General features: G+C 37.0%; 1 protein-coding gene across 1 annotated transcript; it reads left to right on the forward strand.

Moving 5' to 3' along the window:
- The first annotated feature begins 6,236 nt into the window (after positions 1 to 6,236).
- Positions 6,237 to 18,203, forward strand: LOC101266463 (putative ABC transporter C family member 15). Its single transcript, XM_069289796.1, is given in 12 exon segments — positions 6,237 to 8,510; positions 8,586 to 8,675; positions 9,052 to 9,243; positions 9,246 to 9,701; positions 10,227 to 10,391; positions 11,336 to 11,630; positions 11,823 to 12,029; positions 12,306 to 12,619; positions 17,615 to 17,678; positions 17,769 to 17,894; positions 17,897 to 18,020; positions 18,095 to 18,203. Coding segments are annotated over 12 exon segments (4,305 nt in total). The 5' UTR covers positions 6,237 to 6,347.
- The last annotated feature ends 9,413 nt before the right edge of the window (positions 18,204 to 27,616 follow it).

Below are 27,616 nucleotides of genomic sequence, written 5' to 3' on the forward strand. Positions count from 1 at the left end.
TTGTAGGAAGAGCCATATCTAGCACTTGATCTTGAGCGACTGACTTCTCTGGCAACTTTGAAGACAAGTTTATTGCATCAATCCGTCTAATAGGAAGAGTTAGCCCTCTTAATGCATTTTCTTCAAGGTTAGATGGTTGATCTTGTTCTTTCTTCGCTTTTGGAACATAGCAAAGCCTAGGAGTCTGCTTCTTTTTTGAAGACAGGATCTTCCCTTCATTAAGAATGGGACAAGAGTCTTTAGTGTCAATTTTCACCTTTTCGATAGCTGCATCAATTCTTTTGCTTATGATATTATCAATCTTGATTGATTTTACGTCATTGGATTTGACCCCTTTAACAACATAACTTCTCATATAGAATTTCGCATCCGCAAAGTGTGTCTCCACTTCGGTGAAAGGATTATCATCTGCAACTATCTTTATTTCAATTCCACCTTCAGGATATTTCAAACATTGATAGTAAGAAGATGAGACAATTCTATTCTCCTGTACCCAAGGCCTACCAAGTAATATATTGTATGATGTCTTTGCATCAGTCACATGCATCCATGCGCTTGATCGCAAATCTCCCATGTGGATCTCTAATTTAATAGAGTCTATGGACCTCTACCCGCCTTGATTAAATCCTTGTATCAACAGACGACTTTCACTAAGTTCCCCAGTCATGATGCCAAGTTCCTTAAATGTGTGGATAGGCAAAATGTTGACTCCAGATCCTTCATCTATTAAGATTCTATTTATTTTCTTCTCTAGCACATGGCCCACCATATACAAAGGACGATTGTGTAGTGCTTCACCAAATAGAAGATCGTTATCTGTAAATGTGATTTTAGTATCACAGACATGTGCTTCTTGGAAAGAAAGTTCAATAGATTTTTCAGAAGATGAAAGAGACATCATTTCTGAGATTTCCCTTGTTTCTTTTTCTTCTTCGACACTTTTGGTGAGGATTCACTCGTTGTTCCTTCTTTTACAGTAGGAGGCACCTTCATTGTTTGTTCTTTATCCACATTGAAACATGATGCCCCGACATTGCCTTGAGTAGACTTTGTGTTGAATGAGCTTGGCAAGAATTCCTCTAGAGTCACAAGACGTCGAGGTTTTTGGTAGTGATGCACTTCAACCTTTGCCCTTTTGGGGTGCTTGATTGATTTTCGCTTCTCTGATTTCTTCACCATTTTTTCTCTAACCGGTTGCTCAGATAATTCTTTTCGTAAGCTTGACTTGTTGCGTCTTCGCCTAGTTACAAGAATCCAACCCTCATCACCATCTATGTCAACGTCCTGGTCTACTTGCTCTTCTTCGTGCTTTTCAGAGATATATATTTGGACCGGATCCAGTGACCTAAACGTGATAGAGGTATGGTTAGAACTAGCCTTCTCATCATCAAGGATAATTTTCTTTTCGTTAGCCAATCGCATCACTCTATCCTTAAAGACAAAACATTTTTCAAGAGGATGACTCACAAGTCTATGATACTTGCAATAATTTGGGTCATCAGTTTTTCCAGCTTCATCGGGTCGCTTCATCTCTGGCAAGTCAATGAGATTTAACTCAAGCAATTCATCAAAAATTTCAGAAACGTCAGAATCCAAGAAGGGATACTTTTTCCCTTGCATCTCCCTTAGTGTCGACTTTTGATTTGAACGTGCTTGGAAAGTCATTCTCACATTTTGTTTTACACCCTCATTCGTGGTGAACTTTGCGGGTGATACATTTACACTCATGGATTCTTTGTTGTCATTTCTGGGCAGAAACTTGCTCCATCTCTTGGGTTCCTTCTTGTCCCTTCCTTTGCGAGGATCATGGACAATAGTCATATCTTTCCGGCAGATGACATGCTCAACTCCATATCATGAGCGCGAGTAGCTAAATCCTCGAAAGATTTTGGTTTTATTCCTTGCAAGATGTAAAAAAGCTCCCAGTGCATTCCTTGAGTACACATTTCGATTGTAGAAGCTTCACTAAGCCTGTCCTTGCAATTTAGGCTCGCGTTTCTCCATCGATTTATAAAATCTATGACCGGTTCATCCTTTCTTTGGCGAGTATACGTGAGTTCTACCATGCTCACCGTGTGCCTTGTGCTATAGAAGCGATTGAGAAACTCATGTTCTAGTTGCTCCCAACTATCAATAGAGTTAGGTTTGAGATCCGTGTACCAATCAAAGGCATTTCCTTTTAGAGAGCGGACAAACTATTTGACAAGATAGTCTCCATATGTTCCAGCATTATTACATGTCTCCATGAAGTGCGCGACACGTTGTTTCGAATTTCCTTTTCCCTCAAATTGTTGAAATTTGGGAGGTTGATAACCGGCAGGCATTTTAAAGTTATCAACCCTAGCAGTGTATGGCTTAGCATACATATGAGAAGACTTGGTAGAGACTTTATACTTATCATTGATAGTGCCTTCAATAAACTCCTTCAAGCAATCGAGTGGGATCATTCCTTCAGAAGAAACTGGCATCTCTTTAACAAACGGGGCTTTTTTAGCAGGATCTTCGATTTCTTGAACTTCAATGCCCTTTCCAGGTGCATGGCTCGCATCTCCATCTAAAAGTCCTTCTATCCTGTCCATCAACTTGTCAATTCGAGATTCGTGGTGTTGTACATGCTTCGTCAATCCTTCAACCAACTTCGTCAGATTTGCGAGTTGTTCCTTTGGAGAGGAAGCAACAGTCACCATCATTTGCATGATCATCAGAGATGCAGGAGAGTAACATGGATTGTCGAGTAAGTTAATTTTCAGTGGACTCACATTACGCGATATATGTGGAGATGATTCACAAGTTGAATCAGAGTTCTCCCTTGTGGTAGAGTTCTTGGAACCAGATTGCTCAAGTAGAGCCAATGTCTTCTTGATCTTTTCAGCAACACTACTTCCTCCTTCTAGAGAATTTGCGGAGGAACTTGCTCCTTTTGGAGTCGAAGACCCAAAAACAGGAGTTGATGCAGACGACACTTGAAGCGTTTGTTGCCCTAGTGTAGCAGCCTTGCTTCTCGTAACAACTCCAAAACTTCCAAAGGTAACTCCAAGGATGTCTTTAACTTCAGTAGAGAACTTGGAGCTAGCGACCTTAGAGGAGGTTGATCGAGACTTGTGGTTCATGGAAGTCATCTTGATATTCTTTGACGTTTAAAAAATTGAGATGAGAGGTAGATATTGTCCCACTGGGCGTGCCAGAATTTGTAGACAATAAAATTCGCGTCGAGAAAATAATAATCAAGAACGGAAAATTATAGCAACAATCGATTTTATTATTTCAAATGCGAGTGTTACAATCTCTATAATTCCTCTGAATTCGCCTTTTCAAATATAAATTCAATGGCTTTAAAGCTTGTTCTTGAATCTACGATTAACTTGGAATTTGTAGACAATAAAATTCGCGTCGAGAAAACAATAATCAAGAACGGAAAATTATAGCAACAATCGATTTTATTATTTCAAATGCGAGTGTTACAATCTCTATAATTCCTCTGAATTCGCCTTTTCAAATATAAATTCAAGGGCTTTAAAGCTTGTTCTTGAATCTATGATGAACTTGAACTTGAACTTTATCTTGATCTTGACTTTTATTTGAATCCAAGGGCTTCGAGCTTGTTCTTGAATTCGGTGGTCTTGATCTTGATCGTTCTTGAACTTGAATGCTTGAATTCTTAAACTTGTAGCTTTGTAGAGAATTAAATGGCGTTTGTACCACAATGTTTCTCTAGCTTCTTGTTTAGAATTTTCTGTCCCCTTTCTGAATTATGAGGACCTCTATTTATAGTTTTAGAATAGAGGAGTTGCGATTGGAATAGGATTCCATTCAACCAATCAGATTAAAGTGACATGGCATTTGGGCTTTATGGAGCGGGCTTGTCATCTTTGACACATGTCATTATTCTATTGGTTTTCTTATTTGACTTGGCATTCCACATCATCTACACACGTGGTGCCAAGATGGGCTCTAGAATGAGATGAGATTAGGTTTAACAAATTGGGTTCATCCAATGTAGCCCAAATCAATTAATTTAGACTTTAATTAAATCCATATTTATTGGACTTAAATATTTAACTCAATTATATCAATCCACAATATTTATTTGGATTAATGTACTAATGAATGACATATAATCCGAATCATTTTATAAATTTATATTTAATAAATTTTAAATGATTACAACAGTATAATCAATGCCTTTTTTTTTACGTGGGATACTATTTTATTCATTACTTTTTATTACAGTGTGTTCATAGAATTAATAATTTACTTTTTTTCCTTTTAAATTTTCAAGTACAATCATGTTGTGATACGATTTTTAAAAACACCTTTTAATTTCTTTCTTTTTCTCTTTCTCTTAAGCAAAAAGACTCAAATATGTCATCAAACTTTCAGAATACTCATTTATGTCATTAGTTAAAAGTTTAATTTATTTATGCTATTATCGTTTAAAAAAACTCATTTATGCGATTATTTTTTAATAATGATTTTGCAAAATCATTTTTGACACGTGACCAATTATAATTCGTCCACGTCATTAATTTTTCAAATAAAAAAATCATAATTCTGAGAAAAAATTGAATTCATTTTTTTTATTTTTAATTAAATAAATTGATGACGTTGTCACTTATAATTCGACCACGTCATCAATTGTTTAAATAAAAAAATCAAAATTCTCAATAAAAATTGATTTTCTTTTTTGATTTTTTTAATTAAAAAAATTGATGACGTGATCCATTTATAATTGGCTAACGTGTCAAAAATGGTTTTGCGAAACCACGTTAAAAAATAATGGCATGAATGAACCTTTTCTTTAATGGTAATGACATAAATTAGCCAAACTTTTAACTGATAGCATAAATAAACCTTTTCTTAAAGTTTAACGACATATTTGACCTTTTCCCTTTTCTTAATTTCATATTATGAGATTACACCATTTAATTTTTTATTCTCTTATATACCATCTTTTGTTTTTGGGTATAATCTCCATCTTTTCACATTAAGAATGTTCTTTTTCATTCTTGTTTTTTTTTTCTTCAAATTATCTATACTTTGAGATAAAATTGTTTGTTTTCTTTGATTTATATGATCATGATTAGGAAAAATTTCATGGATTCAGTTTGTAGTCAGAATCTAGGTATTGAAAGTCGAATTGCAATATTAACAATCTTGTTGTGTGTTCGAGATCAAATTTCGAGTTGAGTGCACTTACTTCATCTTCCTAATCTTGTTATTAGTAGTGAAAAGTCTATCTATGTTACTCTTAATTTTTCAAAAAGGAAAGGTAAGGAGAAAGAGGTTTCAACCATTGATTCGAAGGAGTATTAGTATGATAGTAATTTATATAAGGTTCATCTTTGAACAATTTCTTCCATCACTTTATCTTATTTTGAGAGAATATTTTCTCATACAATTAAATGATATTTTTCTTGTTTTTGATGATTTTTTTGGTATTTCATTGTGCTTATATTTTATTCTTGCTTGAAAATTTCTTTAAAAAATGTTTCTCAAAATGTGATATTGTTCATTCTAGTGTTAGAAGCGAAAGGTAACATCTGTTAGAAATTATGTTAGTTTTCCTTGTGGTATGAAATTATTAGCTGAAGAAATATTTATAAAATTATTAAGAAACATGATTATATGATATAAATTATGGTATAAAAGTTGGTAATCAACTTATCAATTTAGCAAGAATATTATATCATATTTTAAATCCAACAATATACCTCAATAAAACGTACCAATTTCTTATAGTGTACAATAAATATAAGTTTGAATTGAGGTATCCAAATGAAATATGCGGATAATTTCAAAAGATCCTCAATGACTTAAGCCTATAATATATTAATTTATACCTTATTTAATACCAACATGGTATCATATAAAATAGTAATTCATACCATATATCACACCAACATGGTATCATACAATATACTCCTAACTTCCTTGAAATATATGCTATATGCTAGCATGTATATAGTCACTATATATATAATATACTAACTAATTATACCAATTAGATACCTTTGGGAAAATGCGTTAACCGACAAATATAAGCCCAATGTATACCCCAAAGTCTTGTCTTTGTTTTGTTTGAAAAAAATATCCCCAATTCCAAAGGTTTGGAATGAATTCTCGATGAATCCCCTTAATTTCATGAAAGTAAACTTGAGTTGTGGAACACTCTCCTTTACTTTTGGTAATTAATGACATCATTGTTTATGTTAGATTTAAATATCCTTGCATGGGTACATCCATTGTTGCGCTGCTTATTGAAGGACGCCAACATCACTGTCTTACTGAGATTCCTCGGAATCTTACTACTGGATTCACTCCTATACAAAGGCAACTGGGACAAGGCTATGACAGTTGGCAATAGTACAAAAGTTGACATTTCCTTCATATTTAGCATTATCTGCACAACCATATTATTGAGCACTCATCTCATAATGCTCTTTATGTTGCAAAAGAGAAATAATGGTGCTCACTGCCAATTCAAATTTCCTATTGAGATTCTGCAAATTACATCATGGGCAGCTTCGTTTCTTATGCTCTACACAACTCATAATAAGAAATACATAAAATTTCCTTGGATCCTTAGAATTTGGTGGATCTCCAACTTCGTTCTGTCTCTTACTCATGTAACTCTTGACGCCCATTTTGTCATCACAAGCGACGAACATCATCTAGGACTTGCAGACTGTGTGGATATCCTTGGTCTTATTGCATCAACATGTCTGCTAGTTATGTCTATTAGAGGGAAGACAGGCATAATAATTTTTGACATGTCAACTACTGAACCACTTCTAAATGGAAAGAGGGAAAAGAATTCCGAAGCCAAAAGCCCATATGGAAAAGCTACTCTTCTCCAACTGATCACCTTCTCTTGGCTCAATCCACTATTTGAAGTTGGAGTCAACAAGCCCATTGACCAGGATGAAGTCCCAGATGTCGACTTCAGGGACTCTGCAAAATTTCTATTTGATTCCTTTGAGGAAAGCCTCAAATATGTAAAGGAAAGGGATGGAACCACAAACCCATCTATCTATAAGGCCATTTACTTATTTGGAGGAAAGAAAGCAGCAATAAATGCACTGTTTGCAGTTATTAGTGCAGGATCATCTTATGTTGGTCCATACCTTATTGACGACTTTGTAAACTTCCTCAACAAAAAGAAAATTCGGGGTTTACAAAGTGGCTATCTTCTAGCACTAGCTTTTCTTGGTGCGAAAATGGTCGAGACAATTGCACAAAGGCACTGGATATTTGGAGCTCGGCAGCTAGGCCTTCGGCTAAGAGGTGCTCTGATATCTCACATTTACCAAAAGGGCCTACTTTTATCAAGTCAATCACGGCAAAGCTACACGAGCGGAGAGATAATAAATTACATGAGCGTGTATGTACAAAGGATTACAGATTTTATATGGTACCTCAACACAATATGGATGTTACCAATCCAGATATCATTGGCCATCTATATTTTACACATGAATCTAGGAATGGGGGCAGTTGTGGCATTAGGGACAACGGTGATAGTGATGACTGGAAACATACCCCTTATAAGAACCCTTAAGGGTTGTCAAACAAAGATAATCGAGTCCAAAGATGAAAGAATGAAATCCACCTCAGAGATTTTGCGGAATATGAAGACTATAAAACTTCAGGCATGGGATAGTTATTATCTACATAAGGTGGAGATGTTGAGAAAAGTGGAGCATAATTGGTTATGGAAATCACTTAGATTGTCAGCACTAAGTGCTTTTATCTTCTGGGGATCACCTACATTTATTTTTGTGGCAACCTTTTCTGGATGTGTTATGATGGGCATTCCACTGAGTGCAGGGAGGGTCTTATCTGCATTGGCTACATTTCGGATGCTTCAAGATCCTATATTCAATTTGCCAGATTTACTGTCTGCGATAGCATAAGGAAAAGTTTCTGCTGATAGAATTGCTTCCTACTTACAGGAAGATGAGATTCAACGCGATGTAGTTGAATTTTTTTCGAAAGATGAAACACAATTTGGGGTTGAGATAAAGAGTGGAACATTCAGCTGGGACACGGAATCAAGAATCCCAACCCTTTATGGAATATATTAACAAGTTAAGAAGGGAATGAAGGTGGCAATTTGTGGCACTGTTGGATCAGGTAAGTCAAGCTTGCTTTCTAGTGTTCTAGGAGAGATGCCAAAATTGTCAGGGATGGTGAAGATCAGCGGTGAAGTCGCATATGTCCCTCAGTCTCCTTGCATACTTATAGGAAATATTAAGGAGAATGGTCTATTCGGAAAACCTTATCAAAGTGTCAAGTATGACACAACAGTTGATGCATGTGCTCTGAAAAAAGATTTTGAACTATTCCCTGCTGGCGATCTAACAAAAATAGGAGAAAGAGGTATAAATATGAGCGGAGGTCAGAAGCAGAGAATACAAATTGCTCGTGCCATTTATCAAGATGCTGATATATATCTTCTAGATGACCCTTTCAGAACTGTCGATGCTCACACAGGTACACACCTCTTTCAGGTATCAAACACTAATTAATTCTAGTCTCGCTTTTTAAACATTTATGAGTTATATATAGTTTTCTGCATGATGCAGGAGTGCTTCATGAGGGTTCTCAAGGGAAAGACCATACTTTATGTTACACACCAAGTTGAGTTTCTTCCAGCAGCAGATCTCATCTGGTATGTAGGAAAACATAATTTCGACTTGTTCCATCCATTTAACTTATAAAACATCTGCATAATTTATATATACTACGTACCATCACCCTTACAACTCAACAATCTTCTGATGTAGTGACTATGAGCCCTTTAGCTATTGGAATAGGATTCTATAGGATCCCCCACCTTCCAAATTTGACATGAAAGTTTTGCCTCATCCAGATTAAGAGTGTATACATGTTGCATGGTTCAAAACAAGCTGGAAAGTGTTACAACTTTCCAAATATTTAGAGGTTGCCTATTCAGGACGGAAAATAATTTAAACATTAGTACTAATATTTAGACTCTAAGATTTCAGTAACTTTGACAAATATTCAAAATCTAACTCCTTATATCAATAGGTGATGCAAAATAAAAAAATTGCACAAACTGGTAGTTTTGAACAACTATTGAAGCAAAATATTGGATTTGAAGTTCTAGTTGGAGCACACAACCAGGATTTAGAATCAATTTTAACAGTTGAAAACTCAAGTTGACAATTTGAAGATGCAGTTACTGATGGTGGTCTTGATACAGATAGTAACATAAATGCAGAATTTCACACACTAAGCAGGATTCAGAACACAATCTCTGCATAGAGATAACAGAGAAGGATGGCAGACTTGTGAAGTATGAGGAGAGAGAAAAAGGAAGCATTGGAAAAGAAATTTATATTTCTTACTTGACAATTGTAAAAGGTGGTGCCTTTATTACAATAATTCTTCTAGCGCAATCATCATTTCAATTGCTTCAGATAGCCAGCAACTACTGGATGGCACAGTCATGTCCCACAAGTGATGTAACACCAATAGCAGAGAAGATGAACTTCGTACTTCTTGTTTATGTGCTTCTCGCTGTTGGAAGTTCTCTTTGTGTGCTAGTACGGTCATCTTTTGTGGCTATAACAAGCCTTCGAACAACAGAAAATCTCTTTAGACACATGCTGCACAACATTTTTCGTGCTCCTATGTCATTCTTCAACTCTACTCCTATTGGAGGAATCTTAAATCGTGTAAGTAACTCAATGTTAGTTGACTGGGATTGGACAACATATAACCTGCAGTTTACTTCCCTTAATCTGACTGAGATGTGTGGATTTAGCTAAGACTCGTACAGAATAATTGGTTAGTTTTTGTTATCATGCATGTACACGGATATGGTAGATATATACCTGGTACATATAACATATTGAATAGGAACAAACCAGGCATGATAACAACTATAAGTCTGAGGAACATATTTTAGATAATCTAAATAACGGAATGTTAGTTATACCTCATAACGCATAAAGCAAGTAGGCTTCTTCCAGTGTACAGTCATGTGGTATCTGAATTTGTCTGCTCAACCAATCGTAACTCACAAGTTAATCCATAGAGAAATATCATAGTAAGATAGTCAGGATAAATAAAACATGACAACAACAAAGTGAACTGTCTAAACTCTTGCCATAATCTCTAGAACTTAAGGGTGAAATTCAGTTGATTCATTAATGCAATCGTATTGGATCAATCATCAAGCCATCTTTTTACATGAACAGGCATCGAGAGACCAAAGTGTTCTAGACTTGAAAATGGCAAACAAGTTGGGTTGGTGTGCCTTCTCCATTATTCAGCTTCTTGGGACAATTGCAGTCATGTCGCCGGCCGCATGGGAAGTATTTGTCATCTTTATTCCAATAACAGCAGTATGCATTTGGTACCAGGTAAGCAAGCATACATGTTTAAATCTTCAAATGCTAACTATATTAAAACAAGAAGTTTGTCACGACCCGCCCGATACCCAGGCAGATCGTGACCTGCCTAGGCAGCCAGCAGCAGGCGCAAGAGGTCAAGCAGCCCAAACCGGCCAGCAGACCAAGGTTCAGGCGCCCAAACAAGCAGCAGTTGGAGGGGCAGCCGTTACAACCGTTTCGGCAGTTTCAGCCGTTTTAGCTGTTACAGCAGTTACAGCCATTACAGCTGTTACTGAAGGTGAAGGGGCAGCAGTTTCAGGCCTTGATGAGGCTTGCTCAAGGCCTCTTGGACGTGGGGGCAGACTAGTCAAGGCTAGGAGTCCTTTTTTGGAAGACTTAGTAGCATGTCTTGTGGGCATGGACTTAGGGGCTTGTGTATAGTGTAGCATTTATTTACTCTTAGTGTCTAGAGTAGTATAAATAGGTAGTCATTGTATTTGTAATACATCTATCAACCAACATATCAATACAAGTCTTTTCTTTCAAAATCTGCCTTTGTTTTCTCTTTCTAAAGTTCTCGTAGCGATACAAATAGAGGAAGGCTTACTTGAGTCTACAAGATCGTGCAAGAATCGTGAGTAGACCGTCAAGTGCCGCACGGAGTATTGTCCGATTCGAAAAGTCCGTGACAAGTTGCTGTCTTATTTTAGGCAAAGTACTCTTGTGCTCATGATATATGAAGCTGACGTAGTGATAAAGGCAATTGTTTTCTACTAAAATAAGCATTTCTCATTTAGATACCACGCAAAAGAGTTTTTTGTATACATCAGTAAGTGATGTTTGGAAAAATATAGCTACACCGATTATTTAAAGATGAAAGGATAAACAAACTCTATGTTTATTGAAGATTCCAAAGATTTTCTTTCTAATATTTATAATACGTAATTTTAAGATAGTATTATTAAAAATGCCAGCAATACTACATACCAACTGCAAGGGAGCTTGCTCGATTATCTGGAGTTCAAAGAGCTCCGATCCTCCATCACTTTGCAGAATCACTTGCAGGAGCAGCAACAATTCGTGCTTTCAACCAAAAAGATAGCTTTGCACATGCAAACCTTTGTCTCATAGATGGTCATTCAAGGCCATGGTTTCACAATGTATTCGCAATGGAATGGCTTTCTTTTAGACTGAACCAGCTGGCTAATTTTGTTTTTGCCTTCTCACTTGTTCTGCTAGTCACACTCCCGGAAGGAATTATAAATCCAAGTAAGCATCAGAAATGTAACTGTTAGTGTTTATAATGTTATGTACAACAAAGGTAGGAACTAAAGATGTCAAAGACATGTTTCTTAAGAAATTCAGAAGATTCTTTTCTCACTTTCTTTTTGTTGAGGTGGTTAACAAGTTCAATATCATGAAAGAAATCAGAAAAAATGGATGTTGCTTTATATTCTACAGGCATTGCAGGATTAGCAGTAACATATGGGATCAATTTGAATGTTTTACAAGCTTCAGTTATATGGAATATTTGCAATGCTGAAAACAAAATGATATCAGTTAAAAGGATTCTCTAGTACTCGAACCTTGCCAGTGAAGCACCACTTGTAATAGAAAATAGCAGACCATCAAGCACTTGGCCAGAAACTGGTACAATTTCCTTCCAAAATTGCAGGTAAAGAAAGACAATGTCAAAATATGAGGTTTGCAATAATTCGCGCAGTAGGATATCATCCAATAGTAATAGATGTCAAACTTAAAGATACTGTACAATTTTTGTGGTTCTAGTATGTCTTCACTACTCCTATAATGATCAGGATACAAGGTATAAAACTATATTTGACCAAAAACTGGCAGGAATAATATATACTCACTTGTTTACATATTTTTTGGCTTGATTAATTTAAAATTTCCACCCACTGATGATATCATCCCTATATCTCTATCTGCAGATACGTTATGCTGAACACCTCCCTTGTGTTTTGAAAAACATAACTTGCACATTGCCTGGAAGTAAGAAAGTTGGTGTTGTGTGCAGAACAGGAAGTGGTAAATATACCCTCATTCAGGCTCTTTTCAAGATTGTAGAACCCCGAGAAGGAAGCATTATCATTGATGATGTAGATATTTGCAAGATTGGCCTTTATGATTTGAGGTCAAGGCTTAGTATTATTCCTGAGGATCCAACAATGTTTGAGGGAACAGTTAGAGGAAACCTAGATCCACTAGCACAACACTCTGATACTAAAATCTGGGAGGTACTTATTGCACTCACAATTGAAAAAGAATTATGCAAACAAGTCCATTTACATTCACAAGATTTTATTGGCGTATAAATCAACATTTTTTCATCGTAACAATCCAAGAGAACAAAGAGTCATCTTAAAGACTTGTTTTGCAAATATTGAAACAAAGACTTTAACCAGTGTTGAATGCCTTGAATCGGACCCGCTACAAACAGCGAGTCGGGGGGTCCAGGGGGGCGACGTGCCCCCTGGGCTGGGGGTCCGGGGGGGCGGAGACGCCCCCGGCCCGACGGTATACAATGTTGTTGTATTGGGCCCTTAATTTTCTGTTGATTCTGTATGTTGGGCCCAAGCCTGTTAGGGCGTAGCTTAGCACTATATATAGACGCTATGGGAAACTCTATTCTATAATTCTGTTTTGCCTCTCGTATTATCTCAAATTCCGCACAACAAATTGGTATCAGAGCCTCTCGGTTAATTGGTGTTCTTGGAGAATTCGAGATGTCTGCTTTGAACGTGAAAATCGACAAATTCACAGGGAGGAACAGTTTCAGTTTATGGCAGATCAAGATGCGGGCTTTGTTGAAACAGCAAGGCTTCTGGGCGCCGTTGTCGAAAGACAAGAACGCCGTCGTTACTCCTGAGATGGCGATTCTGGAGGAAAAGGCGCACTCGACGATCATGCTGTGTCTCGCGGATGACGTCATCACGGAGGTCTCGGATGAAGAGACTGCTGCTGGTCTGTGGTTGAAGCTGGAGAGTTTGTACATGACAAAATCTCTAACCAACAAGCTGCTTCTGAAACAACGTCTATTCGGTTTACGAATGGCTGAAGGTACACAACTCAGGGAACACTTAGAGCAATTGAATACTTTGTTATTAGAATTGCGTAATATCGATGTGAAGATCGAGGATGAAGATGCTGCCCTGATTCTGTTAGTATCTCTCCCAATGTCGTTTGAGAATTTTGTTCAATCGTTCATTGTTGGGAAAGATACTGTGTCACTCGAAGTAGTCAGATCGGCCCTTCATAGCAGGAAATTACGGCATAAGGCTAACGGCACAAGTACGGACATACAACCTTCCGGTCTGTTCACCAGTAGCGGAAAGGGAAGGAAAAACGGCGGAAAGAAAAATAAGCCGATGTCGAAGGGTGCAAAGCCGGATGATGTTTGTAATTACTGCAAGGAGAAGGGACATTGGAAATTTGATTGTCCGAAGAAGAAGAAGCAATCGGAAAAACAATCAGTGTCTGCTGCTGTTGCTGAAGAAGACACCAATTCTGAAGAAGATATTGCCCTAGTTGCGGATGAGCACAGATGTGTGGGTTCTTGATTCTGTGGCATCCTATCACATCTGTCCTAGGAGAGAGTGGTTCACGACTTATGAGCAGGTAGACGGAGGCAGCATCTCGATGGCCAACAGTTCTGTCTGCAAGGTGGTTGGGACAGGCTTGATCAAGATAAGGACACATGATGGTAGCTTCTGCACATTGAACGAGGTCAGGCACGTTCCATTGATGACGAAAAATCTGATATCTCTCAGTCTTTTGGACAGCAAGGGATTCAGCTGGTCGGGAAAAGATGGAGTCTTGCGGGTCTGGAAGGGTTCAAATTTGATTCTGAAAGGTGTCATGCGTGGTACTTTGTATTTTCTACAAGGTTCCACGGTTACAGGTTCAGCCCATGTTGCATCGTCAGAATTTCACCAGAAGGATATGACTAAGTTATGGCACATGAGACTTGGTCATATGGGTGAAAGAGGGATGCAAATTCTGTCAAAGGAGGATTTACTTGCTGGTCATAAGGTTAAGAGCCTAGAGTTTTGTGAACATTGTGTTTTTGGAAAACTACATCGCAACAAGTTTCCAAAGGCCATTCATAGAACAAAAGGCACACTTGATTATATCCATTCTGATTGCTGGGGTCCATTCCATGTTGAGTCTTTGGGAGGCTGCAGATTTTTTGTGTCCATTATTGATGACTACTCAAGGATGACTTGGGTGTACATGATGAAGCATAAAAGTGAAGCCTTCCAGAAGTTCAAGGAGTGGAAAATTTTGATGGAAAATCAAACAGGGAAGAAGATCAAGAGGTTGCGAACTGATAATGGGCTGGAATTCTGTTGGTCTGAATTTGACCAATTCTGTAAGGATGAAGGGATTGCTCGACATCGTACAGTCAGAAATACACCACAGCATAACGGTGTAGCTGAACGGATGAATCAAACACTTCTGGAGAGAGCAAGGTGCATGCTCTCTAATGCTGGGCTAGATAGAAGATTCTGGGCAGAAGCGGTTAGTACAGCTTGCTACTTGATTAACCGCGGACCACATACAGGCATACAGTGCAAGACACCTATGGAGATGTGGTCAGGAAAAGCTGTTGATTATTCAAATCTGAAAGCTTTTGGTTGTACGGCTTACTATCACGTCAGTGAAGGTAAGTTAGAACCAAGAGCTAAAAAGGGAGTATTTGTGGGCTACGGAGATGGAGTGAAAGGTTTCAGAATCTGGTCTCCAGCAGAAAAGAGGGTTATTATGAGCAGGAACGTTGTCTTTGATGAAAGTTCTCTGCTTAGAACCATTGTGAAGCCTACAACTACGTCAGAAACTGGGAGTCTTGACAAACAGGTGGAGTTTCAAGTCATTCAGAACGAGAGCGATTTAAAGGAACCTGAAGAGGAGGATCAAGAGCCACAGACAGAAACTGATATTCCAGAATCTATGCCATCAGATATCCATCAGAGTATAGCTCAAGATCGGCCAAGGAGGGTTGGAGTTCGGCCACCTACGAGGTATGGTTTTGAGGACATGGTGGGTTATGCACTGCAGGTTGCTGAAGAGGTAGATACATCTAAGCCGTCTACTTACAAAGAAGCCATTTTAAGTTCTGATTCTGAAAAATGGTTTGCCGCTATGGGAGATGAGATGGAGTCCCTACACAAGAATCAGACATGGGATCTGGTCATACAGCCTTCGGGGAGAAAGATTATTACTTGCAAATGGGTTTTCAAGAAGAAGGAAGGGATATCACCAGCAGAAGGAGTCAAGTATAAAGCCAGGGTTGTTGCTAGAGGTTTCAACCAAAGAGAGGGAGTGGACTACAATGAGATCTTCTCACCAGTGGTCAGACATACTTCCATCCGAGTGTTACTAGCGATAGTTGCACATCAAAATCTGGAGCTTGAACAACTTGATGTGAAGACAGCGTTTCTACATGGAGAGTTGGAGGAAGAGATATACATGACTCAGCCGGATGGTTTCCAAGTTCCAGGGAAGGAAAATCACGTCTGCAAGTTGAAGAAGTCCTTATATGGACTTAAGCAGTCTCCAAGGCAGTGGTATAAAAGGTTTGACAGCTATATGGTGAAGTTGGGCTATACTCGGAGCTCATATGATTGTTGTGTCTACTACAATAGGCTCAATGATGATTCATTCATCTATCTGGTGCTTTATGTAGATGATATGTTGATAGCTGCAAAGAAGAAGTATGACATTCAGAAGCTGAAGGGTTTACTTAGTGCTGAGTTTGAGATGAAGGATCTGGGAGCCGCTCGGAAGATTTTAGGGATGGAGATCATTAGAGACAGAGAGAGAAGGAAACTTTTCTTGTCACAGAGAAGCTACATTCAGAAGGTCTTGGCGAGGTTTGGCATGTCTTCATCTAAGCCCATTGATACCCCCAGTGCTGCCAATATCCATCTCACTTCCATGTTCTCTCCACAGTCAGAAGAAGAGAAGGAGTATATGTCACGAGTCCCTTATGCCAGTGCCGTAGGAAGTTTGATGTATGCTATGGTCTGTACAAGGCCAGATTTAGCACATGCAGTCAGTGTAGTGAGCAGATTCATGGGACAACCAGGGAGAGAACATTGGCAGGCTGTGAAGAGAATTTTCCGGTACCTTAGAGGTACATCTGACGTTGGTCTCATTTATGGAGGTGATACTCAGTGCTTGGTTACTGGCTATTCTGATTCAGACTATGCTGGAGATGTTGACACAAGAAGATCGATGACTGGCTATGTGTTTACCCTTGGAGGATCTGTCGTCAGTTGGAAGGCAACTTTGCAACCTACAGTGACTTTGTCTACTACGGAAGCGGAGTACATGGCCTTGACAGAGGCTGCAAAAGAAGGGATTTGGTTGAAAGGGCTGGTTAGTGATCTTGGTCTGCATCATGATCAGGCTACGGTGTATTGTGACAGTTTGAGCGCAATTTTTCTAGCCAAGGATCAAGTCCATCATGAGAGAACCAAACATATTGACGTAAGGTATCATTTTCTGAGAAGTGAGAAGAGAATCAAGGTGAAGAAAGTAGGAACTGCTGATAATCCTGCTGATATGTTCACAAAACCGGTTCCACAGAGCAAGTTTCAACACTGTTTGGACTTGCTCAACATCAGAAGCTGTTAATTGCCCTGCGGGACAACTCTGAGGAAGAGGGGGAGGCCTGGCACTATCATAGTGCGTCTGAAGAATCTGTTCGGAGAATTCAAGTCAAGGTGGAGATTTGTTGAATGCCTTGAATCGGACCCGCTACAAACAGAAAGGACGGGGGTCTCACTGCCCGGTCAGCGAGTCGGGGGGTCCAGGGGGGCGACGCGCCCCCTGGGCTGGGGGTCCGGGGGGGCGGAGACGCCCCCGGCCCGACGGTATACAATGTTGTTGTATTGGGCCCTTAATTTTCTGTTGATTCTGTATGTTGGGCCCAAGCCTGTTAGGGCGTAGCTTAGCACTATATATAGACGCTATGGGAAACCCTATTCTGTAATTCTGTTTTTGCCTCTCCATAATAAAACTGCTCCCTCTCTTCCCGTGGACGTAGCCAATTTATTGGTGAACCACGTAAATCTGTTGTCTTGTTTTTCGCGTTTATATTTTCTCGTATTATCTCAAATTCCGCACAACAACCAGAGTTAAATTAGCTTATGTTTTACATTAGTGATTTGGATAAAGAATAATAATAATAATAATAATAATAATATAGTCTATTTTTCTTTTGACAGGCTCTAGACAAATGCCAACTTGGTGATATAATACGTGCAAAGCCAGAGAAACTAGAATGTACAGGTTAGACTAGAAATTTCTTGATAAGAAGTAGAATCTTATGACATATATATTTTTCCTTGCTTAAACCTACTAATGTATTGAGTTTGACAGTGGTTGAAAACGGAGAGAATTGGAGCGTTGGTCAAAGGCAGCTTTTCTGTCTTGGAAGAGCCTTGCTAAAGAAATGCAGCATTCTTGTTCTGGATGAAGCAAAAACATCAGTTGATGCTGCAACTGATGCATGTTACAAAAGATAATCAGTCAAGAGTTCAAAAATCGAACAGTGGTCACAATAGCTCACATTATCCACACAGTCATTGAAAGTGATCTTGTCTTGGTCTTGAATGAAGGTAAAATATTAATGCATGCATGCACCTAAATCTCTTGTATTATTGAATAAACTTCTAAATCCTTCCTTCACTTGTCCTTAACACAAGAAGAATAGCTGAATATGACACACCAGCAAAGCTATTGGAAAGAGAGGATTCTTTCTTCTCCAAATTGATAAAGGAGTATTCTATGAGATCCAAAAGTTTTAACAGTTAAGCTATATTACAGACTATCTTTATTCCTACATTCTGCAACAAATGATAAAGCTGAAAAAGACCATATTTTTGACCGTGCATTCTATAGGAAGTTGAAATTTTTCTAAGCTTAATTCAGTACAGTGAAAAACTGAACATAAAATGAAGAATACCATGAATCCCTCTCCTTTTCAAAATGACCAATACTTATAAGCAATTCAAAGATACAGTTTGAGAGGAAAAGTTCTATGGTGGTTGATTCACACTTGTGTGAGATTTTTTTAATAGATAAAAATACATTTTTATAAGTTAAAATTACTATATTACAACATTACAATTGAAAATAAAATGAAGAAATAAAAATCACTTTCGGCTAATGAGGCACAAATATCTCGCTCTCTTTAAGGAGATTCAAACTCATTGCAACAAATATATTCACCGGTCCAACAATAATCCTTTTTGACTTGTCCCCTCGAGGGTACAACAACCTAATTAATCATAAAAGTGTAAGTCAACAAAATCTGGACAAGACTTGAGCCCTGTCACATCCCGAAACCACACCCTAGAAGTTAGGGTCAATCTCAAATTGCAACCGGCGTATTTCACCTCTCGAAGGTCTTGTACAAGCCCTTACATATCATTCATCGCATATATATAATGAAAAGTAGTGCAGAATTAAAACTTTTGACAAAACATTTCATAGTCTTTAAAAACTCTTTCATATAAAATCATAGAAAATACTAAGTCTCAATCTCATCAAACATAGACACAAGAATACTTTGGGACACGGCCCATACACAATACGAATATAGAAATACTTAGTCTATTACAATACTTTAATAAAGAAAAATAAAAGACATCTATGACCTCGAGTCAAATGAGGACATACTTCAACTTCATTTGAATGAATGCTGCGATCCAAGTCTTGCTTCCCAAATGCTCCTCGTCTACCAACCACTATAAAGACAGATAAAAACATGGATTAGTACAACCACATGTACTAAGTATGACATAATGCATGAAAATCATGAAAACGAACTTTTATTGGAAATATGCATCTTTTCATTTAAACATCATAATATAATCATAAGAATAACATTTATCAACTTAGAAACACATAAGAAATCACTTAGTCAAGTTATAGCATTTTTTAGATCAACCTTACAGTGAGCTTTATTCATTGTACATTGAAGTTATTCACTATTACAGTGAAACCTCTTCACTTCATCTTAAACATCTTTTAACACATAATTTTCCCACTAAAAGCTATCCTAAGACTCACTTAAGCAACACAAAGAGAGACCTCCCATACAACCTATCTAGGCATGCGTAAATGATTCTCAAGACTACTATAATAAGACACATACACACTTACAAGACACCATACACATCAACATGAGATTCTTCTACCAAAGGTGATTCTACGTCTCACTTGAGTGAGTTGTTAAGAGACCTCCCATAAATCCGTTACACACATACTTAAGAGATCCTATAGACTACCTAGGATAGAATCATTCTCACTTAACACAACAACATATAGCTAATATGACATTTTCTTTCCAAAGGCTATCAGAAGACTTACTTAAGTAAATCAAGAAGATAACGTCCATGATTGACCTCTTCAAGATTACCTAAGTAATCCTTAAGACTACCTAAGTTTAGATCATGTCTACATATTCAATCATTTTCCCTAACTAGAGTCATTCTTAAGACTTTTAAATGTACGATAAGAAGTGACCATTCCTATGCCCCATTCACACCTTAACTAGACAACCCTTAACTACTCTAGATAAGTACTTATTCATTTAGCATAATTTCTTACTAAAGTCATTACATTCATTAGTTCATTTAAGACTCATACCTCACATAAAGACATTCAAATAATGCTCTTGGACAATACCTAGATAGCGTCCCATACCACCACCTAAACTTCATAAAACATCTCTAATGCTAGTAGGTATCCCATATGGTGAGAATAGGCAATAACCAACATAGACCATGATAGAAAAACACGGAATCCAAAGTTCTAACCTACTACGATGAGGGTGTTCTACTTGCCAATGATAGAACTTAGACACATCCCATGTAGGCACACAGTTAAGGAATATGAAGGACATGCTTTGTAATCTAGTTTCATTCTTTAACTAGAACAACTTCCCTTACCATACTCACTCGGTGCTAGCCTTTGTTCTCATGGAGTAATTTACACTTAAGGTTCATATAAAGGGGTTCCATATCAAGTTCATGACCCAATCACATTTATCCTACAAAAGAAGTCCTCTAGGGCTACCTTACAATGGCGACAAGAATCTCATCATGACTTTCCTAAGGTTTGATATAATGTCATTCCAGCCAATCAACCTTAAGTCTATCATTCCTTTACTTGAATGATACCATTACGACATTCGACTTCAACATTTATAACCTTACCACTAGGTTCAATGTTTCACATAAAGGACTCTCTTAACATCATTTAAGGTCTCATGTCATTCACACATACAATACTAAGAGGCTTTAGCATCGTAAGTCAAGACATCAAATATTCACATTCAAACATGGATCAAGTAAGGGACATAAGTCAACTAAGACAAGACACAATGTACTTCACTTTAACACTTATGACGTGTCATTCTAGAAACATATTGACATAATCATATCCTCTTGGCCTAACCCATCGGTGTCCCCTTAAACTTGGCACGAAGTTTAAGTCAGACACCTCAACTGAACGATGTCTATTTTAGACAGTTCTTGTACGTTATCACTGTGTTATTTTGACACTTTTTTTTCAATCAACAAAAATATATGAGGTGTGTATATTACACTCGTGAATGACGTGTAAAATGACAAATTAAACTATGACATTTGTCATTTGTGACAAAAACAATCCTTAAATAATAAATTTTGGGCAAAAATAAAAAATAGCCCGAATTAATGACATGTGAATTTATGCCCAAATAAATTTTTTAAACAAGTAAGTCAATATACTCCCACCCCCACAACCTTCTTCTCCAAACACCCCATCATTTTTAAAGTACACACCCCGTTCTCCTCCCTCCTCCCAGCCGATTTTCCAGATCTCCCCCCTGCCCCCCCCCCACGACCCAAACCGAACTCCAAAGGTATTTTATTAAACAAAAACATATGAGCATATTCACAAAAAATATTACTTCTATGTAAAAATTTAATTGTTTAGGGAAAGAATCTCATGAATTAGTTTACTAAGTAAATCTTAAAATGGGTATATTTCTAAAAAAATTCTCATCATTTTTCAATTGCTTATGGTAACTAATTTGATTCACTATAGTTGGATGTTTGAGTTTCAGAAATGGTGGTTGAAGGTGGGAAAGAAAAAAAAGAAAGTAAAAGTCAACAAAATAGGTTTTTCAAGAGCGGTCAACGAGTGTATTAGACTCCCTAAGCCATGTAAGCAAAAAGTGTTAAAATGACAATAATTTCCTACTTGAGGTGTCTATTATGAATATTGAATAGTTAAGGTGTCTAAGTGCAAGTTTTTGCCAAGTTTAAGGGGCTACCGATGGGTTAGGCCTATCCTCTTTAAGTCATCCTATACAATATCATATCATCATCAATATGACCATCATAGACTCATATAGTCAATTAGGAATAAGCATACATCAACCCTAAGAATATATACACAAAGCCATAGTCATAGTCTAACATGATCACCTAACAACATCAATATAGGAAAATCACATATACTTTCACATTATTAATCGTATAGGTAGATATTATCATACTTCACATAATCAACTTCACAAATAACCACATTACTCCAAGTATTTCCCGATAACGCCATAATCATCTTAATGCATAAAGTAACGGCGACAAGGCCACATCAATTGCAAGTAAAACACATAACACCACCACCATAAGTGGACCATAAAAATCACAATGTAATTGAAGTATATAATACAAAAAAAATAAAGGGAAATAGGGCAGCGTAACACCACTCAATCCTCAACACCTCAATTCGATGCTAAATCATCCAATTCAATACCATAAGGCCCTTTACCAATGACCATGAACATCTATTCAATATAAAAACTATCATATTCAATGAAACTAGGTCAATTCAATAAATATTCATCAATATAAGACAACCTAGATATCAATTTAATATAATTATTTCATCAAAAGATAGCCCATAGAAAACTACACTAGAATTCATAAGCACTAGATCAATATTACTTAACCCATTAAGTAGTCAAAAACTAGGGTTCATAAATTACATGGGTTAATAGGTTAATTGAGTTAAAATCATCTAATTAATAACAATTCCATCAATATTCAATGCTTAAAAACCTTTAATGCAAGAGCCCATGCATAAATCATGATATTGGACAATTCAACTTTGAAAACTTTAGAAAACATCTTTGAAAGTTGGGATCCTTGATGAATAGAGTTTCAAGGATAAAAAACCATACCTCAATGAAGCTAATTATTCAATTTGATGAAGAATCTCCACTCAATTCTCCAATACAAGCCCTTTCCTTGAGTTTTGGCTTCAATGGAATTCTAGAGAATTTCTAAGGGAATTTGAGTTCTGATTTTGAAGAATGAAATCTTCTAAGTGTTTTAGGCTTATAAACATATTTAAAATATCCAAAAGACCCTTTTGTAACATAGAATACTCTTATTTTGACGTGGGGTGAATTTACAACTTCACCCCTCAACTTAACAGTGAACTGCGGATGGAGGTAGTCCACCAACGATTGCCAATCGACGGCCCGTCCCTTGACCAACAGACTGTTCTGTTGGTTCGTGGTTGACGAATGAGGATGTTATTTGGATTAATCTCCCCCAAACCTAAGTTCCAATCGACGACATACCACCAACGGGACGTCGACTGACCCACTGGGCGTCGATTGCCATCCGTTTGTAGGCTGTCTTGGGCAGTCTTGGGCACCAACTTGGGTCCTTGGGGACGTTTGCCGGGAAATTTTCAACCCAAACATGATCTTATATGATTTTATAACCTCTCACATGAATTTCATCCAAAACAACACGTAAAAGTTTGACGAAACACGCATAGACACATAAGGTCATTTCTAGGCAAAACTTTCGAACGTCATGGACGTTCTTGGATGTTTGACCTCCAAACTTCACAAAACTTGACACACTGACTATATACACCATAATAACTCATTTAAGTACCTTATAACCTCATTAATAACACATAAACACATAGAAACACATATGAGGCACATCGGTGACTTAGTCATCGAAAGTCTTGGTCGTCTCTTGACGTTTGACTTCCAATGCACCCAAACTCTTAGACACTGACTCAATACCACATTATAGACCTATTTAGTAACTTATACCATAATGAAAAACTTGTTAGGATATAGTTAACCTAATTCATTTTCAAGATTTTACAAGGCCAAAGCTCTACAAATAGAAAACCTTCCTTCAATTAATAAGAGCTCTCTTTTTTGACCAACTTTTATGTTCTCTCTATTTTCTTGTGTATCTAAACCAAATGAAGACCACCACTATTCATACTTTAGGAGACTTGTTAGAAATAAATAGGAAGATAATATGGTAGTTAATAGAGAAGATAAATGACCTGAAAGTGACATATGTTGCACGGTATAATGGAGGAATAAAGATTGAGATAGCGGAGATTGAGTAAAAAAGGAATTAATGGTGATGGTTGACCACCTTCTGCTACCAACAGTAACCTCCAATTAGAACATTTTGGAACCACCAGGTAACCTTCAATGGAACTTTTTTTAACCACCAAGTAATGGGAAATAATGCCTATGCACAATGATTAACGAAAGTAAGTAATTAGGGACAAATGCCTACCAACGGTAACAATGAGAAACTAATGTGAGTAATTAGGAACAAATGCCTACCAACGGTAGCAATGAGAAGTGACCGCTAGCTATTGGAAGATTAAACACTCTTTAACTACAAAATACAGCAAATTAATATATTAGAATACTAATATTAAAATGCTAAACCTAAAACCCCTCACACCTTATAGTAAAAATAAGAGAGTCTATTATTTGATGGTAGACTACTATGTATGATGAAGGTTTAGTCTTCACTAACTTCCACTTTGTTAAATAATTCCTTCTACTGGAGAGTTGTAGTTGTAACACTTTGAAAATCTAAGACGTGTTCTAGGGTCTAACATAAGTGTAAAAAGGTTTGGACACTATTTTAAGGTCTATTATAATGTACATAAGTCATTTAGGAGGTCTTGAAACCAAAACATCAAAGAATGTCCATGACATCCGGAAACTAGTTTAATGTGGTACTAGCGTGCCTTAACATATTTGACTAGATTTTAGGAGTCAAAAAATGATGAAAATTGGTGTAAGGGTGTCTATCTCGTATTAGCGTTAGTTCATAGTCAAAAGGTATGGGCCAAAATCCCCAAGGACCAACTAAGGGCCCTTGAGGAGGACCCTTTCAAAAGTGTCTAAAAGTTGTCAATGGAAAATGTCACCAACGGTTGCCACAGACGACTCGTGGTCCAATCGACGAGGCATAGATTGCCTCCGTCGATGGAAATTGGAATCTTGGCAAATTCAGGTTTTTAAAAATTACTCTGAACTCATCGATGGATGTGCAACGGAGGTGGACAGTGCTCGTCGATGGACACACAATCCGTCGATCATGGTGTCGTCTAAGAGGCTATCTTTTGCTGCACATTTTTATTTAAGTCAATAATTTGTTGGCTTATTTAGGAGGTTAATTAGGGTTAGGAGAGGTCTAATTAAGTTAATTAACAACCTAGATGAATCCCCTAAGCTAGTTAGACTAATCTAAGCTCTCATAATTCACAAAACCCAAACTCTCTTCCTTCTCTCTTTTTTCTCTCTCTTGTTGAAGAACTCCATTGAAGACCAAGCTAGGGGTGGTTCAAGGTCTGAAAAGGGTCGAATTTATCCATCAATATTCATTCATTAGTAAGGTATGTTATTCCTTTCCCCTTTGAGACCTCTTTTCTCAAAGGGTTCCATCAAATTAATCTCAAAAGTTGAGTTTTCATGTGGGTCTTTTCCAATCTCAAAATTGATCTTGTGAATTACTTTGTTTATGATTTATTTTGGATATTATGAGTATATTAACATGTACATTAACTCAATTATGTTATTTCTTGATGGATTGGTCTAGTTTGTAGAAGATGACGCATTCCCCTTAACCCTAGGTTATGATCTTTATATGAATTGTGTAATGTTGGTCCAATTGAATTGGTTATTGGTTCAATTACTATCCTATGATGTTGTTGTATAAATTGTGAATATATTATGATGAAATATAGTCCATCGTGCTAGTTCTTGAGAAGTTGATCTAGGTTATGAAGTATGTTATGAATTTGGCCTAAGTATCTTATCTTAAGCTATGAAATAGTAATGGATTGTGATGTAGAGATTCAATTGGATTTGTTGTTACGTTGGTTGTTGATTTATGATAATGTTATACCCTAATTGGGTTGAGTTAACGATTAATGGTAAGACCTTGATGATGGATTATGAAGAAGACTTGGTATGTCCTGTGATCACTATTCTTTACTTCAATTATGGTTAATTGTGTCACATTCGGGTTTACCCCCTAGACGTAACCGGTGTCATCGTCCTCTTTGAGGACTAATATTGGCCTCTTAATTCACATCATTACATTCATAGGTCAAAAACGAGGAAAATTTAAACCTTTTTTATTACTTCTACTTGTAGGTTTACATAGACCTCTACATACACATGGTATACATACATATATATATATATATATATATATATATATATATATATATATATATATATATATATATATATATATATATATATCGAGTATACATAGACCCTTCGTATAGGAAGATTACTTAGTCTTCTACTTTTATTGCACATAAGTATATAAAATCTAACATAGTCATAATAGTTGGCTCATATCATAACCATCTAATAAGAGTGTAATAACTTGGGCATAACCCATACATCAAAGTAAGAATGGCTCACATGATCTATACAATGTTTCATACTAAATGGAAAAGAAACAACCACAGAAGTCTTTAACTAAAAACAACTCCATAAGCTAGATAGTGGCATCGCCCTCGGAAAGTGAGGACCTACCCCACTTGGACGATCAAGAGATCCAAGCCTTCTTTAATGTCATCTTTAAAAGCACTTCAACGATCGAAATCTAAAATGTTGGGGAAAAGGAAGAAATGGGGTTAGTACACCACTTGTACTATGTATGAGACTATATGCACACACATATGAAAACATGCTAAGAAAGAGGGACATTTCATAAAGAATGCACTTTTCATTTAAAACCTTTGTGCACGTTCAACAAGACCATACCAACTAATAATGCATGTTCATTAAGTCATAGGCATGTACTTAACTCTAGTCAAGTCAATCATGCATATCATGTATATGCATACATTTTCAAGTAACTCTATCATCAAGTCATATTAGAAACAAACATGAATAAGAGTACATTTCAACATAACCAAAGCAAGACGACTAACCATTAACCCCTATCAAGTCAACAAGTGCAATGACCAAGCAAAGCCCCATAACCTTACTCAATCAAGTAACCCAACAAGAATCATGACCAACATCCTACTTTACATAATATAGTATTTCAAGAGTACATATCATCTTGCTTTAACAATGTAAACAAACATATATTTACAAGTGAGACTAATCAACATATAGTATCAAAAATTTGCAAGTTCATCATCTATATAACATATAACATCATAAACATAATTATACATAAGAACATCCTCCTAAGACTCCCCTCAAGGCTAACTAGTTCAATGCTTAGGTAGAGTCCCATACCCCTACCTAGATTAAGCTAGACCCTTTAGGTTATCTTAGTGAGAGTTCATTCCTTTAGTTCATTTTACCTTTTGGCAACATCTTTCCTTAACCGACATAGACCACATGAGATAATATGGAATCCAGTGTCATGAAACACTACACCGAAGAAAGGCAAACTACTTGCCAAGGTAGTACCAAAACATAAACATAGACACTACGTGGATCCACTAGCTAGTATTCCTATGGGGGAAGCATAGTCCAAGAACTAGGAGATATAGTTGAGACCCTCTTTATGATACATGCATTATAGTCTCCAATATCAAGAGTACATTAGTGATACTAACTTCCCTATGTGGGAAAGGACACTCCTCACTGTAGTTCATTCGGTGCTATGCTAGAGTACCTTTTAAAATGTCTTTAATGCCTTTATTAATAATCATAACTTAATGTACGTAATAGGGTTTAACCCCTTGAATAATAATCAACATCATAGCTCAATAATAATTGCATGAATATAAATCCTTTCATACAATCCATATAGGTGAGTTTAGGACATCAACATCTTCATATCATGATAAGGAACATTGGTAAATCATTCACCCTACTTATAACATTTACATCTTAAGGAAACACC

Source organism: Solanum lycopersicum, chromosome 10 (genome assembly GCF_036512215.1).
Source record: "Solanum lycopersicum chromosome 10, SLM_r2.1".
Taxonomy (NCBI): Eukaryota; Viridiplantae; Streptophyta; class Magnoliopsida; order Solanales; family Solanaceae; genus Solanum; species Solanum lycopersicum.